The sequence below is a fragment of the Canis aureus genome, chromosome 14 (assembly GCF_053574225.1).
Source record: "Canis aureus isolate CA01 chromosome 14, VMU_Caureus_v.1.0, whole genome shotgun sequence".
NCBI lineage: Eukaryota > Metazoa > Chordata > Mammalia > Carnivora > Canidae > Canis > Canis aureus.
Genome location: NC_135624.1, coordinates 61782432 through 61799888, shown reverse-complemented (window position 1 = coordinate 61799888; position 17457 = coordinate 61782432). Strand labels below are relative to the sequence as shown.

Sequence of the window (17457 nt, the reverse complement as noted above, 5' to 3'; positions counted from 1 at the left end):
TAATCCAAAAATGTTATTGACTGAATTGTGTCCCCTCAAAATTCATGTCAACATCCTAAACCATAGAACATCAGAATCTGATTATATTTGGAGATAGGGTCTCTAGAGAAGCAACTAAGTTATAAGGATATCGTTAAGGTGGGTCCAATCCAGTATGGCTGGTGTCCTTATAAGAAGAGGAAATTTGGGCAGACATACACAGAGGGAAAATCATTTGAAAACCATGACCATCTTACAAAACAATAAGGGAAACCTCAGGAGAAACTCACCCTCCCAACACCTTGATCTCAGCCTTCTGACCCCTAGAACTGTGAGAAAAGAAATTTTTGTGTTAAGACAGAAAAAAAGAAAGAAACAAAAATAAGGACACAGATATGTACAGAGGGAAGATGATGTGAAGACATAAGGAGAAAAACAGTCATTTATAAGCCAAGGAGAGAAGCGTTAGAAAAAAAACAACCCTGCCAACATCTCTGTCTCAGACTTCTAGCCTCCAGAACTGTGAGAAAATAAGCTTCTGTTGTTGAAGGCACTCAACAACAGTACTTTGTTATGGTAGCCCAAACTAGTACCACCCGTATGCTTGCAAACAAGTATAATAATATAGTATATAATAAGTATATAAAACAAAACTAATATTTTACATTCTTGCAGTTTGCATTTGTTAGTGCTCTTGTTCATCATTGTATACCCCCTGCCTAGCACAATGTCTTGCACATACAAGATGCTTAATAAACATGAATACAATAAACTATTCAACTTCTAAAGAGTCATTTCCTCCACGCACATTTTGTGTGCTCCAAACATTTAACAATATTGAAACATAGAGACATGGAATAAAGTTGCCTCCCAATTCATAAATGATAGTTTATTATAAGAGCTTTTATTATTCTTATTCTCTTACTCTATCCTACTATTGTTTCCAAACTGTGCATGTCATCCCATGCTTCTAACAATCCCATGAGTCTATGAATAATGATGAACAATCTCCCAGAGCTTCTTAAAGATGTTTTGATTAAGGTATTTGAAAGGCAGACTTGAGCCCTAAAATACTTATAATTACACTAAATGTAAATTGTCTAAACATACCTGTAAAAGACAGATATTAATAAAATGGATTTAAAAATATAACCTAGTCATATGTTGTCTACAAGAAACTCACTACAAAATAACAATTTAGGCCATATACGATTGCCAAGGAATAAACTTAACCAAGGAAGTGAAAGACCTGTACTCTGAAAACTATAAAACATTGATGAAAGAAATTGAGGATAATACACAGAAATGGAAAGATGCGAATTGTCCATAGATTTGGAGAACAAATACTGTTAAAATGTTCATACTACTCAAAGCAATCTACAGATTTAATGTAATCCCTATCAAAATACCAACAGCATTTTTCATAAAACTAGAACAAATAATCCCAAAACTTGTGTAGAAACAAATAAAACCCTGAATAACCAAAGCAATCTTGATAAAGAATAAAACTGGAGGTATTGTAATCCCAGATTTCACATGTACTACAAAGCTGTAGTAATCAAAACATTATGGTACTAGCACAGAAATAGACACATAGATCAGTAGAGCAAAATAGAGACCCCAGAAATAAACTCACAATCATATTGTCAATTAATCTTTGAGAAAGGAAGCAAGAACATCCAATGGGAAAAAGACAGTCTCCTCAACAAATAGTGTTGGGAAAACTCAACAGCTACAACCAAGAGAATGAAATTGGAATGCTTTCTTAAACCATACACAAAATAAACTCAAAATGGATTAAGGATCTAATCGTGAGACCTGAAACCATAAAAATCCCAGAAGAGAGCACAAGCTGTAATGTCTCTGACATCAGCCATAGCAACTTTTTTTTTAGATAAATCCCCTGAGTCAAGGGAAACAAATGCAAAAATAAACTACTGAGCCTACATCAAAATAAAAAGCTTCCATACAGTGAAGGAAACAATCAACAAAACTAAAAGGCAACCTATGGACTGAGAGAGGATATTTGCAAATGAGATATCTGAGAAAGGGTTAGTACATACATCAGCAATTTCTGAAAAAAAACTATTGATATATGCAACAACCTGAATGAATGCCAGAGAATTTTGCTGAGTGAAAAAAAAAATCTAAAAAGTTGCATATTGTAGGATTCCAATTATATAACTTTTTTTTTTAATTTTTATTTATTTATGATAGTCACACAGAAAGAGAGAGGAGGCAGAGACACAGGCAGAGGGAGAAGCAGGCTCCATGCACCGGGAGCCCGACGTGGGATTCGATCCCGGGTCTCCAGGATCACGCCCTGGGCCAAAGGCAGGCGCTAAACCGCTGCGCCACCCAGGGATCCCATAACATTTTTTAAATGACAAAATTATAGAAAAGAAGAGACTAGTGGTTGCCAGGGAGTTAATAAGGATAAGGGGACTGAAGACAAGTAGATGTGGCAAAAAAACAAACAAACAAACAAACATGAGGGACCCTTGTGATAGACATGTTAGGTATCTTGGCCATATCACTATAAATACACTAATGTGATACTGTGCTATAGTTCTACAATTTGTTACCACTGGAGAAAACTGGGAAAAACGTACCAGAGATCCCTCTGTATTATTTCTTACAACATATGAGTCTGATTATCACAAAATAAAACATTTAATTAAAAATTTTTGAAACATAAATACACAAACTTCTCTTCCTCTGAGGTATTCCAAAGGACAACTAACCCAGTGCCTTTAATAAATCAATGTCATGAAAAAATTTAAAATGAGGGCAGAGTATTGAAGCTGTTCTAGATTTTAAAAGATAAGAAGTATAGTAACCAAGTGCAATGTGAATATTTGTATTTGATTTTTTGTTCAAAAACAAAAAAAATATATTGTGAAAGATCATTGAGGACAACTAAAGATATTTGAATATAAACTTGGTAATAGAGGCATTCAGGAATTATTGGTAATTTCATTACGTATTACAATGGTCATGTTTTTTAATATCCTTATTTTTTTAGAGGGAAAATGAAATATTTAGGGGTGAATGTCATGATGCAATTACTTTTCTGCAACTACTTTAAAATATTTCAGAAAAATAGGTAAAATACTGTAAGGTGTTCCCAGTTCTTAAATCTATGTGAAGGATATGAAGGTTTATTACATTATTCTATTATAAAATTTCTCTTGATCTCATTCCTTCAACATGTATAGCTCCATTTCTTTATTACCTGTTTTCAGCAAAATCTTTTAAAAAGTGGACTGTGGTCACTACTCCAGTCCCTCTACTTCCATTGTCTTTTTTTAAATATTTTATGTATTTATTCTTGAGAGACACAGAGAGAGGCAGAGACATAGGCAGAGGGAGAAGCAAGGTCCCTGCCAGGAGCCCAATGCAGGACTCAGTTCCAGGACCCCAGGATCACAACCTGAGCCAAAGGCAGACTTTCAACCACTGAGCCACTCAGGTGTTCCTATTTGCATTGTCTTTGAATCCATTTCTAACTATTCCCTTCCTCTTCCACTCCTAAAACTTCTTGCATTAAGGTAATCAATTATCTCTATAATGCTAATCCAATGGTCAATTTTCAATGCTTGTTCACTTATTTTAAATTATCAGCAGCATTTGACAGTTGATTCCCTTCCCTTTCCCCGATACACTTCTGTCGGCTTCCAGAACACCACTTTCTCTCTTTTCCTCCTACCCTTACTAGTTGCTCCCTCTGTCTCCTTTGCTTGGTTTTGCTCTTCTTCCTAATCTCTGGATTTGGAAGTGCTCCAGTAACCATATCCTGGTCTTTTCTATCTATACTTACCTGGTAAATCTCTTCTAGTCTCAGATCCTAACATTACATATTGAAGAATGCCAAATTTATATTCCTATCTGAGACCTCTATCCTACCAACTCTATACTCAAGACGTATGCAAATTCAAACCCTTTTCACTTCCTCTACCTCTACCACTCTGGTCCACATCAACATCATCTTGTGCTTGAATTACTATAATCGTTTTCAATCTTGTGGTTCTGCTTCCACCTTTGCCATACACAATTTACTTTCCACAAAGCAGTCACGGAGATCCCGTAAGAAATTAGGTCAGCTCATCATAGTGTTCTGCCCAAAGCCTCCTAAAACTCACATTTCACTCAGAGAAAAAGCCAAAATTATTACAATGACCCACCAAGCCCTTTATGACCAAGGCCTTGGGACCTCTCATAATTATTCCTTTGTTACTGTTCTCATTCACTGTTTCAGTCACACTGCCCTCCTAGCATGCTCGTCTAGGCATACCTCTCCCTCCTGGCCTTTGTAGAGTTATTCCATCTGCCTGGGACATTCCAGATACCTGTATGGCCAACAACATCATATTTCAAGTCTCTTGGATTTTACCTTCTCAGTAGGCCTAACCTGACCACTCTATTTAATATCATATTCTGCCTCTATCATCTCACATACATTCCCACATTTCTGATCTTTACCTAGCTCTATTTTTTCTATAGCACTTAAGATCTTTTTTTATATTTATTAATTATATATAGATATATATTATTATTTATTAATTATATTCTTCTTTGCTATCTCCCCTCAGTAAAATGTAATCTCCATAAGGAAAGAGATCTTTGCTCCGACTACTATGCCTAGTCCATAGTAGAACATCCATAAGTATTTGGTAAATGAATGAATTTTGATTTTACTATTACCATTATTATTCATAATAATAATGAATAATGAAAAATAAGCAGAAAAATATTATATTTACTAGTCCTATATGTTGTTTTCCAAGCTCAGCAGTCCATTGAGTCTATAATTAATGTAAAATAATTGATGTTATGCTTCACATCAAGTACATATTTATTATTGCGAATGTCCTATTTCTTGCTCTTATTAACACTTGCTTTCCTCTCCTTTCTGCCTAGAGGGACAGAGTCAAACACAAAAATGAAACTCACAACATGTGGAAAGATTACCCTGGGTATCTTAATGCTGGCTGTTGTTGCAATAATCATTGGACTCATTGTTTATTTTGTCATTTATGGTAAGTACTTACTGTGCCTAACTTTCTAATCGCACAGAATTATTGCTTCTATTATTGGGAAAATTAGGAATTTTGAAAATGGGGGAAGGAAAGAAGTCAGATAAGAATATTTAGTAGAGAGAATTTCTTAAGGTTAATAACATTGACTATAAACTTCTTTAGTGACCACTGGCTTAGAGTATTCTAGACCTGAGGATTTGGTGTACTCTTTTCTTAAATTCCTGCTAAAGACTTGGGTTCTAGGAATATGTTGATGAATAAGCCACAGTCCCTATCATTGCTGAACTTGTAACTTTCTCAAGAGATTATCAGTAAGTTAACAAATAAGTATAAAAGCCCAGAATATGGGATTTTAAGCTAAAATTTTTTGTTTCAAAGCCTATAATTTTTTCTCCATCCAATATTTTCTTCTCATAAATTCTGACTAAACCTAGAAGATTTCCTACTACTGAGGGATGAAATCTAAAAGGTCAGTACAAATACAATTTTTTATATATTTTACATAAAGTACAAAAAATTATGGGATCCTCAAGATCAATCTCTCTTAAAAATAGCACATTGGCCAGATTTGCTGTGTGCTGTCCTTGTCACTTTAACCCACTATTTTCTAATGTTTTCAAGAATGAGGGCCTTTTTATAGGAAAAAAAATTTCTACATTCTTGCAAGAGAATAATTACTTTGTTGAGTAAAGAAATGAAGACAACTATAAATTTAGTAATTCCTTTTAAATTAACTTGCATTTAATTAACTATATCTACCTATGTTTGAAAATTTGTAATACATATATGTATGAGAATCATCATTTTTTAATCTAGAATAATGAATGATGTATATATAAATATTTTTTCCTAGAATCATCTTCTACTGTCACCATTCCCCTATTCTATATAACTCATGGGTCATAAATTGGGAACCACTGCTTTAGAACATAATAGTATTTTCTGGAAAAAATATATTTAGAAAAAAAAGCTGTCTAGGTAAGCAACCATTTCAGTTTATAAGAAAAATAATTTCCATAGAGACAAATAGAGTTGTATACACTGGTGTAAAGAGGCCATATCCTCAAAAACTATTTATACTATTACACTTTGTCTTCCATACACACCCTTCCTACACATAGATTGTGTGAACATGATCATTAGGTGGATTGTAATGCCAGCTGCCAACACCGCCAGACCCAGAGTGATAGTATGGCAAATGCCCATAAATCTTTGAATAAGTTTCTCACTCAAGATATAGACACAGAACCTACTGCCTTTCCTCCAAAGAATAAAACTGCCAGACACTGGAGAGAGGAAAAGATATTTTAAGAGTTTATCTTTGGACATAGGCATACCATAAATTTTTTAAGCTACTACAACCTCCCCAATATGTGAACAACATATTTTCCCCCTCATATAAGCTGAGAGATGGGCTTTGAGAGAGAATCCAATTTAAGAAAAGTTCAGGAGAACCTAGAAAGAAATTGATTTTAAGTATATACTAAGTTTCCAGAGTACTAAAGCTAGATTCCAAATTCTTAACCTTTCAAGTAAGGACCTAGAGGAGTCCAAATCCAGTCAATGAAGTGGAAAAGGAGGAATAGCAGCACTTGGCTGAGTAAAGAGCTTAGAAAGAGAGGAAAAAACCCTCAGCTTTACATCAAGTTCAAATTTTGACTAAAAAAGAGATCTGGGTATTTTAATATGTGAATTGAGAGCACATTTTATGGTTTATAGTGACCAGAACACTATTTGTTACTAAAGAATTTAAAAACAAAATTGCTTTATGGTTACATACAATAAAATATACTTGTTTGAAATACCAAGTTTATCTATCTACCTATTTGTGTTTGTGTGTATAATCATCACTTGCAGTTTATACTAAAGCAATATTTTATGCAGATATTAAGTGGGCCTAGAAGAAACTATCCATATGAAAATTCATATGAGTTTTAATATATTTAAGATCTTGCTCCTAGAATTACTTATATTTATTTCCCAGAAATTGTAAACTTTAGCAACTTATAAGAATTTCTAAAAAGAAAAAAATCGGGCAGCCCCGGTGGCTCAGCGGTCTAGCGCCGCCTTCAGCCTAGGGTATGATCCTGGAGACCTGGGATCGAGTCCCACGTCAGGCTCTCTGCATGGAGCTTGCTTCTCCCTCTGCCTGTGTCTCTGCCTCTCTCTCTCTCTCTGTGTCTCTCCTGAATAAATAAAATCTTAAAAAAAAAATAAAAAGGAAAAAAGCCCAAATTAAGTACTTCTGCCTCAGAATAAGCAAGTTTTATTAATACTCCAAGTTTTCTCAAGTCATAGTAAACCTTTGGGAACAAGATTAGAACCTCCTGAGACTATGTAAAGTATTTGATAGGGCTTATCTTTTTAACATTCATTGGTTGGGCTGCCTGGGTAAACAAATTGATTTGAAATCTGGCACATTCAAATTTTACATTAAAAATTCCAAATACACCTTCGGGTGGGGTTATAATTTAATAAACATTGCTCTGTCAAAGTTAGTTTAACAATCACTAGGAATAAAGACTATTGAAATGTTGAGTTACCTGCAATTTCATTAGAATTTTATATTTCACATGATCCTCTTAAGAATGAAAATAATTACAAAATGAATTAATTTATAACTGTTTTTTTCTTTTCCCTCCTTTCCAGAGAAGACGCCTTTCTACCACCACATCAGCTTTAAAGTCAATAACATTGACTATGACAGCAAATTTGAAAAACCGTATTCACAAGAATATATGGATCTAAACAAAAAGGTAGTGTCTTTGGTAAGTTGACATTTTTTTCTGTGCATAGCCCTTTTAAATGTTATGTTTCTAGAAGTGCCAGAAACCCAACAATCACCTTTCAAGTTCTCGATTAAGATAGTCAGCACTTTCAGAAAGTTAGTTAGAAAACACGACCAGGAAAAAAAAAATGCAAGAGGGACATATTTAGAGAACACCTAAGAAATGCCTGACACATGACAGACATGAATATTTCTAATGCATTAATAAATTAAATAAATAAAATATATCCTACCTCCAAGATACCTGATGAAAGTCATGCAGTTTCTGTTCCTAAACTAAGGAGTCCTTCAAGGAAGAAGAATGTCCAATGTAGAAAAGGACATATAGCCCAAAGTAAAGATCTTTATCAAGTTTTAAATGTCTACTTAAGAGTGTGCTTTAAGTTAACCTTTAGCAGACTAAAAACCTAATGAAAAGTCTTGACTGCCCCTTAGACATAATCTTCCTTTATTGTAGATATACTCTAATTAGCTCAAGTAACTTTACCAACCAAACTAAATCCTGCTGAGAGCAGTGGTGGCATCATCCACCTTCCATTTCCTTGAGCAGATTCCTAACAGGACACCTTCAGATCCAGGTCGATCGGATTAAAGCTTATAGTCTTTCCATCTTTCCATATCCTTCTACCTCCAAGTTTATAATAAATTCAGTCTTTAAAAACCTTGGTATGCTTTTACCATTATACTAAAAGTAGCATATAGAAAATGGAGGAAGACAATACTCACCTTTAGTTTAGCTTTATGATAAAAAGGAAATGACAGGGAAGCTAGAGAACACAATGGTTAAGAACAGGCCTTGGACCCAGAGTCCTTGTTCAATTCTAAGTTTAGCCATTTACCAGCTATATAACCTTAAGCTATATATATGTATCTATATCATAGGATTGTTGTAAGCATCACATAAGATGAAATATGTCATAATCTTAGCAAAAGTCCTGTTATTCTGTAATCCCTTAAAATATAATAGCCTAAAAATATCTAAAACAAGAGCATCATTAACATTCTTAATAAATCATAAACATAATAGTTAATATAGAACTTCAAAATAATTCCAAATATACCCAAACTAAGAAAATCATCTTTTCATCTATAAATTTAGATCAACTCATTCAAATGAATTAACCAATGTTTACCTCAAAATTAATATTCTAAAATGATTGGTTTTATCAATTATCATATCGTGTTGGTCAATTAGCACCAATCCTGACACCTAGTTGCAGGCTCCTTTAGCAGTCCTCATTCCCAGCTTTAACACAACTATATTAAAACAGCTACCAGATAATTCTCATACTTTTTCCTCTACATGTGTTAAAGTCCTGCTTTTACATGCCTGTTTTCACTTATGATGCTCTGTGTGTTATGATTATCACCGTGTCCACAGCATTCATAAGTACAAGTATTTATAAGTACTCCTTTGGTATACGATCACCAAATGGAGTTGTGAATCATTCATGAAACTTACCTATTAATCATTATTATAATACACTGTTCTTCTTCTGGTTTCCATTAAATAATTCTTATGATGACTGACTCTAAAAAGAAGAAATAAATGGGATAAAGAAAGATGCTTCTTTCCTATGAATGGCAGTTTTTTAACTACAGAGGTTAGGCCTTCATAGGGAACATTTTCATATTTTAGACATGTGGTTTTCCAGTGGGCAACTCAAGAAGAAATCTCTATGCCATTTCTTATTTTTCGTAGATCTTCAGCAGATATGATGCCCAATTACAGTGAATAGAAATTCTAAAAATTCAAGTGAAATGAGACCTTAACAATAATTAGCTTTATTAATGATCAGTACTGCCCTAAGTACTTTGTATGTTATTTTTTTTTTAATCCTTACAATATTCCCATTTTCCATGGGAGGAGACTGAGGTCCTAAAAGGTTAACTTACTCAGGGTCACACTGAAAGTTTGCTTCCACCTTCTTTATGATTTTTCTGTCCTATGCAAAAGACCATGCAAATGTAAAATCTTGAGCGCATTTCGGATTACATCAATTTCATATGGCCAGTCAAATATTGAAAAATGTTTAAAAAACTCTATGTGGTTTTCACATATAATGCATTGGATTATAGATGACCAAAATTATATCTGATATGGATAGGGTACTAAAATTACCCATACCAAACAGGCCAGTCAAGCTCATATATCAAACCACTTATCACAGTGTCCAAGAGCAGGAGGCATCTTTGGTCACTACATAACCAGGTCATCTGTCGAATAAATTTTCCACTGAGTTAACCTGATCCTGATATAGGCATATACACCTTTATGCATATTCTTTCTTTGGGGCAGCCTTTCAAATGACAGGTTATCTATAGAATTAATCAGGATTAGAAAAATATAATTTTTAAAGGTAATAAAATGAAGGATAACATTAAGGACTCCAGTTCCATCCAATATAGGTTAACAATATTTTAGCTTGAGTAAAAATTGTCAGTGTTCATGCAATTTTATGCCCCTGAAAACATATCAGAAAACCAAAATACCAGCAATGGTCCTAAATTCCATATTACCATACTCTCTAAGCTATTTTTAAAACAAAATAATATCTAATGTATTAAATGATTGTACACTAAGTCTTTAGCCATGAAGAAATTAAGAAGATGCAAGGTTTATAAAAAAAAATGTAACCAACATTACAGAGCTATTATTCATATTTCAAATGATATAAATATAACTAACAAAATTACTGTTGTACTAGTTTTCTTTCTACAGTTGAGAAACAAGAATAGAAGAATGAAATACTGGATATTCGGGATGTCTGTAGTCATAGGGGGAGGGTGGTTACTGTTAAAAGGCAGAAAGAACCATAGATCCAACTTTCACTGCACATCTGAGAGCACCTATCTAGCAAACGTACTATCTCTTTGGCATCCATTTTTGGTGTATCTGTCCTGTGGAAGTAGTATTTTCCCGCCATTATAACAACACATCATCTTATAATCCTTTGTTATACATTTAACAGTATAATTTAATAATATAACAATACCACCAATAAAACATTTTCCTATATATTTGTGAACCAATTTGAAAGACAGAATTTTAAATATGTGGATGATTTGTATAAATATTAATTAAAAATGAATGTTAAACAATGCTAAACTGTTACTATACTAAAATTAGATAAATCAGAACTGGAACTGGAAATTTTTAGAAAAGCGCCTCCAATTGCTTTCTAGAAATATTTTCTTCTTTTTGTGACATAGTTATTTTTGTTGATATTCAGAAAATCTACGTAAGTCTGAAAGTTTTCATAGACAGTTCCTTATACACAATTTTATAAAACTTATTTGTTTTCCTCAGCAGTATCTCATCGAAATCCCTCCAAGTCAATATAAAGGTATAATCTATTCTTGTCAATGAATGCATACTATTTTTTGGTGTAGATGTAGCATAATATACTTCACCCTCCCCCTACTTACAGGCATTTATTTTGTTTCTAGGTTTTGACTAATATAACCAACATTGCAAAACAAATCCTCTTACATGCAACCGTATACTTACACATATTTGATAGGTGTATAGACTAAGATTTCTTCATCAAATGACTATTTTAAGAAATGTTGCCAGATTGTTTTCTAAAAGTTGAAATAATTCACACATCTACCAGTCATGTATTTGCTTACTCTTCACATCTACACCAGCAATAGGTGCAAAAAATACAGTTTTTACTTTGTACTAATCTGATAAATGTATATCATTGTTACTTTATTTTGAATTTCACTGACCAGTAGTGAGATTGAAGGTCTATTTCTCTGCATGGTGGCCATTTGGACTTTCTCATGTGTGAATTTCCCATTCACATCCTTTGCCTCATTATTCCAGTAGTCTTATCCTTGCCAATTTGTAAAAATCTCTGTAAATTACAGATGTTAATATTTCTATTTGCATGAAAATATCTTTCCAAATGTGCTTTTTACATGTGACTATTTAGATGGTCTTATGTCTACTTTATTATTTTTTTCATTTCAAACAATAAGCTTCATTTTTGCAAATATATTCTCCCATTCTGTAGGTTGTCTTTTAGTTTTGTTGACTGTTTCTTTTGCTGTGCATAAGCTTTTTATTTTGATTAAGTCCTAATAATTCATTTTTGCTTTTGTTTCTCTTGCCTTCATGGATGTATCTTGCAAGAAGTTGCTGTGGCCAAGTTCAAAAAGGGTGTTGCTGGTATTCTCCTCTAGGATTTTGATGGATTCTAGTCTCACATTTAGATCTTTCATCCATTTTGAGTTTATCTTTGTGTATGGTGTAAGAGAATGGTCTAGTTTCATTCTTCTGCATGTGGATGTCCAATTTTCCCAGCACCATTTATTGAAGAGATTGTCTTTTTCCAGTAGATAGTCTTTCCTGCTTTGTCGAATATTAGTTGACCATAAAGTTGAGGGTCCATTTCTGAATTCTCTATTCTGTTCCATTGATAGATGTGTCTGTTTTTGTGCCAGTACCACACTGTCTTGATGTCCACAGCTTTGTAGTACAACCTGAAATCTGGCATTGTGATGCCCCCAGCTCTGATTTTCTTTTTTAATATTCCCCTGGCTATTTGGGGTCTTTTCTGATTCCACACAAATTTTTTTTATAAATTTATTTTTTATTGGTATTCAACACAAATCTTAAGATGATTTATTCCAACTCTCTGAAGAAAGTCCATGGTATTTTGATAGGGATTGCATTGAACGTGTACATTGCCCTGGATAGCATAGACATTTTCACAATATTAATTCTTCCAATCCATGAGCATGGAATATTTTTCCATCTCTTTGTGTCTTCCTCAATTTCTTTCAGAAGTGGTCTGTAGTTTTTAGGGTAGAGATCTTTTACCTCTTTGGTTAGGTTTATTCCTAGGTATCTTATGCTTTTGGGTGCAATTGTAAATGGGATTGACTCCTTAATTTCTCTTTCTTCAGTCTCAGTGTATAGAAATGCCACTGATTTCTGGGCATTGATTTTGTATCCTGGCACACTGTCGAATTGCTGTATGAGTTCTAGCAATCTTGGGGTGGAGGCTTTTAGGTTTTCTATGTACAGTATCATGTCATCCGCAAAGCGGAAGAGTTTGACTTCTTCTTTTACAATTTGAATGCCATTTATTTCTTTTTGTCACCTAATTGCTGAGGCTAGGACTTCTAGAACTATGTTGAATAGCAGTGGTGAGAGTGGACATCCCTGTCATGTTCATGATCATAGGGGAAAGGCTCCCAGTGTTTCCCCATTGAGAATGATATTTGCTGTGGGCTTTTCGTAGATGGCTTTTAAGATGCTGAGGAATGTTCCCTCTATCCCTGTACTCTGAAGAGTTTTGATCAGGAATGGATGCTGTATTTTGTCAAATGCTTTCTTTGCATCTATTGAGAGGATCATATCAGATAAAGGGCTAGTATCCAAGATCTATAAGGAACTTATTAAATCAACAGCAAAGAAACAAACAATCCAATCATGAAATGGGCAAAAGACATGAACAGAAATTTCACAGAGGAAGACATTGGCTTGGCCAACAAGCACATGAGAAAATGTTCCATATCACTTGCCATCAAGGAAATACAAGTCAAAACCACATTGAGATACCACCTCACACCAGTGAGAATGGTGAAAGTTAACAAGACAGGAAACAATAAAGGAGAGGATGTGGAGAAAGGGGAACCCTCTTGCACTGTTGGTGGGAATGTGAACTGATACAGCCAGTTCTGAAAATGGCTGTGTGGAAAACTCTGGAAAACCGTGTGGAGGTTCCTCAAAGAGTTAAAAAATAGATCTGCCCTATGACCCAGCAATTGCACTGCTGGGGATTTACCCCAAAGATACAGATCCAGTGAAATGCCAGAACACCTGTACCCTGATGTTTATAGCAGCAATGTCCACAGTAGCCAAACTGTGGAAGGAGCCTCGGTGTCCATCGAAAGATGATGGATAAAGAAGATGTGGTCTATGTATACAATGGAATATTCCTCAGCCATTAGAAACGACAAATACCCTCCATCTGTTTCAACATGAAGGGAACTGGAAGGTATTATGCTGAGTGAAATAAGTCAATTGGAAAAGGACAAACATTATATGGTCTCATTCATTTGGGGAATATAAAAATTAGTGAAAGGGAATAAAGGGAAAGGAGAGAAAATGAGTGGAAATATCAGTGAGGGTGACAAAACATAAGAGACACCTACCTCTGGGAAATACACAAGGGGTAGTGGAAAGGGAGGTGGGTGGAGGATTGGGGGGACTGGGTGATGGGCACTGAGGGGGGCACTTGGCAGGATGAGCACTGGGTGTTATGCTAAATGTTGGCAAATTGAACTCCAGTAAAAAAAAATAAAAAAATAAGCTTCATTTTTTAATGAAATTATAGTCCTACTATAATATAATAATTATATAATTATTATAGTCTTACTATAATTATTCAGTATAAATATTGTATACTGAGTTTTTTAAAACTTTTTTTTCAAATTTTCGTTTAAATTCTAGTTAGTTAACATATAGTGTAATATTGGTTTGAGGAGTAGAATTTAGTGATTCATCACTAATGTATAACAACCAGTGCTCAAAACAAGTGCCCTCCTTAATACTGATCATACGTTTAAGCCATCCTTCCACCCACCTCTTCTCCATCAATCCTCAGGTTTTTTCTCTATAGTTAAGAGTCTCTGATGGTTTGCTTCTCTCTTTTTTCCTCCTTCTCTATCTTCATCTATTTTGTTTCTTAAATTCACATGAGTGAAATCATACCGTATTTGTCTTTCTCTGACTAACATAGTAGTATAATGCACTGTAGCTCCATCCATGTTGTTGCAAATAGCAAGATTTTATCCTTTTGGTGGCTGAGTAATATTGTACAGTATATATATACCACATCTTCTTTATCCATTTATCAATTGATGGACACTTGGGCTCTTTCCACAATTTGGCTATTGTTGATAATACTACTATCAACATCAGGGTGCAGGTGCCCCTTCGAATCAGTATTTTTGATTTTCTAAATTTTCTGTTTTGATTGACATGGCTTCATAGCTTCTTGGCCTTTTGGCTAAGATCAAATGATTGAAATGGTTTGCACAGTTCATAAAAGAAGTGTATTCCATTTCCTAGGAAGTTTTTGCACCCCACTTTTAAGTCTTTATCCATATTGAAGTAGTTTAGGTTAAGGTAGGAGCCTAAATTTATTTTCTTTCTGGCATAGGTAGCCAGTTGACCTGATACCACTTATTAAATAATCCAGCCTATCCCAATAATTAAAATGCCATCCTTGTTATATAACATAAATGTTATACTCTAGGATATACTTTTGGATTCCATTACTGGGTTTCAATTAATGGGATAGTATTTCCTTCCCACAGTTTCATCTCCAACAATCTTTCATTGCTTTATTTACAAGTATGATCCTTTTAAATAACAGAATCCGGGATGCCTGAGTGGCTCAGTGGTTGAGCATCTGCCTTCGGTTCAGGTCGTGATCCAGGGGTCCTGGTATCAAGTCCTGCATCAGATTCCCCACAGGGAACCTGTTTCTGCCTGTGTTTCTGTGTCTCTTATGAATAAATGAATAAAATCTTTATAAAAAATAACTAAATAAATAAATAAATAACAGATACCGAGGTTTTGTTTTCAAATGCAGCCTGATAGATTCTTTAATGACAAAATTTTACCTATTCCCATCAATTGTAACAAGTAGGATACTTGATTTTATTTCTGCAGTTTCCTTTAAGTAAATAATTTATTTTACGTTTTCGCTCTTTTCCTTATTTGTGGCTGGTTTAAATTGTTTTTCATTGTATTTTTTCTTCTTGGAAATTTCAACATACTTAGTTAATAGTTATTTTTTCTGGAACTCAAAATTGGATGCATTTATTTTTCCACTAGTTTTACAGAAATTATTAGCCCCATCAAATGTTAGTTATTTCTCTTACCTAAGCCCTAACCTTAGAAGAGGCTTTTAATGACTGTCACTTCTGTTCTCTCCTCTCTTCTCATTCTTTACTCTTGAAAAGGCTTTTTAACACTTTTATTTCCTCTTTCCTCCCCCACTCCTATTTCTAGTGATTAGGTTTTGCTGAGATAGTATCTGATGCTCTAAACTCTTACTAGGATGTTTCTTAAAGTAGGTTGCTTCCACTGCAAGCATTGAAATTATATATTCATTGCATTGAACACACCCCCTCCTCAGGTTTCATTGTTCACCACTATTTCCTCTCTGCATTTTTTCCTCTATTGAGATTTGAATTCTGATTTTTATCTTGCTTTAGAGTTCTTAATCCTGTATTTTTCTCAGTGGGGATATGTGAATAATGATTTTTAATTCAGAACCATTTTCTCTCACTGTTTATTATTTTTCCCCTATCTCTTTTTTCTCTTCTCAAACTTCGATATATTCAATGATATTAAGGGTTTATTTAATTCTTAGGATGCCGGTAGTAATAAAATAAAGCCTGTTTAGCCATTTAATGATAACTGGTGAAGCTGAATGATGGGCTCATGGGGTTCACCATACTCTTTCTTTTGCCATTGTGTATATTTGGAGTTCTCCACAACGAAAAATTAAAAGTTAAAAAAAGCAAATGGTGGGTATTTGTCATTTCTAATAGCTGAGTAATATTCCATTGTATACATAGACCACAGCTTCTTTATCCATTCATCTTTCGTTGGACATCGAGGCTCCTTCCACAGTTTGGCTATCGTGGCCATTGCTGCTATAAACATCGGGGTGCAGGTGTCCCGGAGTTTCACTGCATCTGTATCTTTGGGGTAAATTCCCAATAGTGCAATTGCTGGGTCATAGGGCAGGTCTATTTTTAACTCTTTGAGGAACCTCCACACAGTTTTCCAGAGTGGCTGCACCAGTTCACATTCCCACCAACAGTGTAAGAGGGTTCCCTTTTCTCCGCATCCCCTCCAACATTTGTGGTTTCCTGCCTTGTGAATTTTCCCCATTCTCACTGGTGTGAGGTGATATCTCACTGTGGTTTTGATTTGTATTTCCCTGATGGCAAGTGATGCAGAGCATTTTCTCATATGCATGTTGGCCATGTCTATGTCTTCCTCTGTGAGATTTCTCTTCATGTCTTTTGCCCATTTCATGATTGGATTGTTTGTTTCTTTGGTGTTGAGTTTAATAAGTTCATTACTCAGCTATTAGAAATGACAAATACCCACCATTTGCTTCACCGTGGATGGAACTGGAGGGTATTATGCTGAGTGAAGTAAGTCAGTCGGAGAAGGACAAACATTATATGTTCTCATTCATTTGGGGAATATAAATAATAGTGAAAGGGAATATAAGGGAAGGGAGAAGAAATGTGTGGGAAATATCAGAAAGGGAGACAGAACGTAAAGACTGCTAACTCTGGGAAACGAACTAGGGGTGGTAGAAGGAGAGGAGGGCGGGGGGTGGGAGTGAATGGGTGACGGGCACTGGGGGTTATTCTGTATGTTAGTAAATTGAACACCAATAAAAAATTTTAAAAAAATAAAAAATAAAATAAAAAATAATAAAAAAAAACATAAGTCACCATTCATTTTACTTTTGAACAGATAAATGAAACATTTCATGGATCCAAACTGAGAAGACAGTATGTCAAATCTCATGTTGTCCAAGTAAGGTATGTAAAATCACCCAAGAAGCACAGAGCAGAAAATTCTGTTCACTTCATGCC

The 17457-nt window shown here is 34.6% G+C and overlaps 1 protein-coding gene across 1 annotated transcript in view; it reads left to right on the top strand.

Annotated features, from left to right (window-relative positions):
* The first annotated feature begins 4305 nt into the window (after positions 1 to 4305).
* The window catches only part of LOC144282979 (transmembrane protease serine 11C-like), a 51845-nt gene continuing 38693 nt past the window's right edge, over positions 4306 to 17457 (top strand). The window contains exons 1-4 of the mRNA XM_077846631.1: positions 4306 to 4379; positions 4900 to 5018; positions 7668 to 7786; positions 17336 to 17403. Of these exons, the coding sequence (XP_077702757.1) occupies positions 4333 to 4379; positions 4900 to 5018; positions 7668 to 7786; positions 17336 to 17403 (353 nt within the window). The 5' untranslated portion in view covers positions 4306 to 4332. The remainder of the gene's footprint in view (positions 4380 to 4899; positions 5019 to 7667; positions 7787 to 17335; positions 17404 to 17457) is intronic.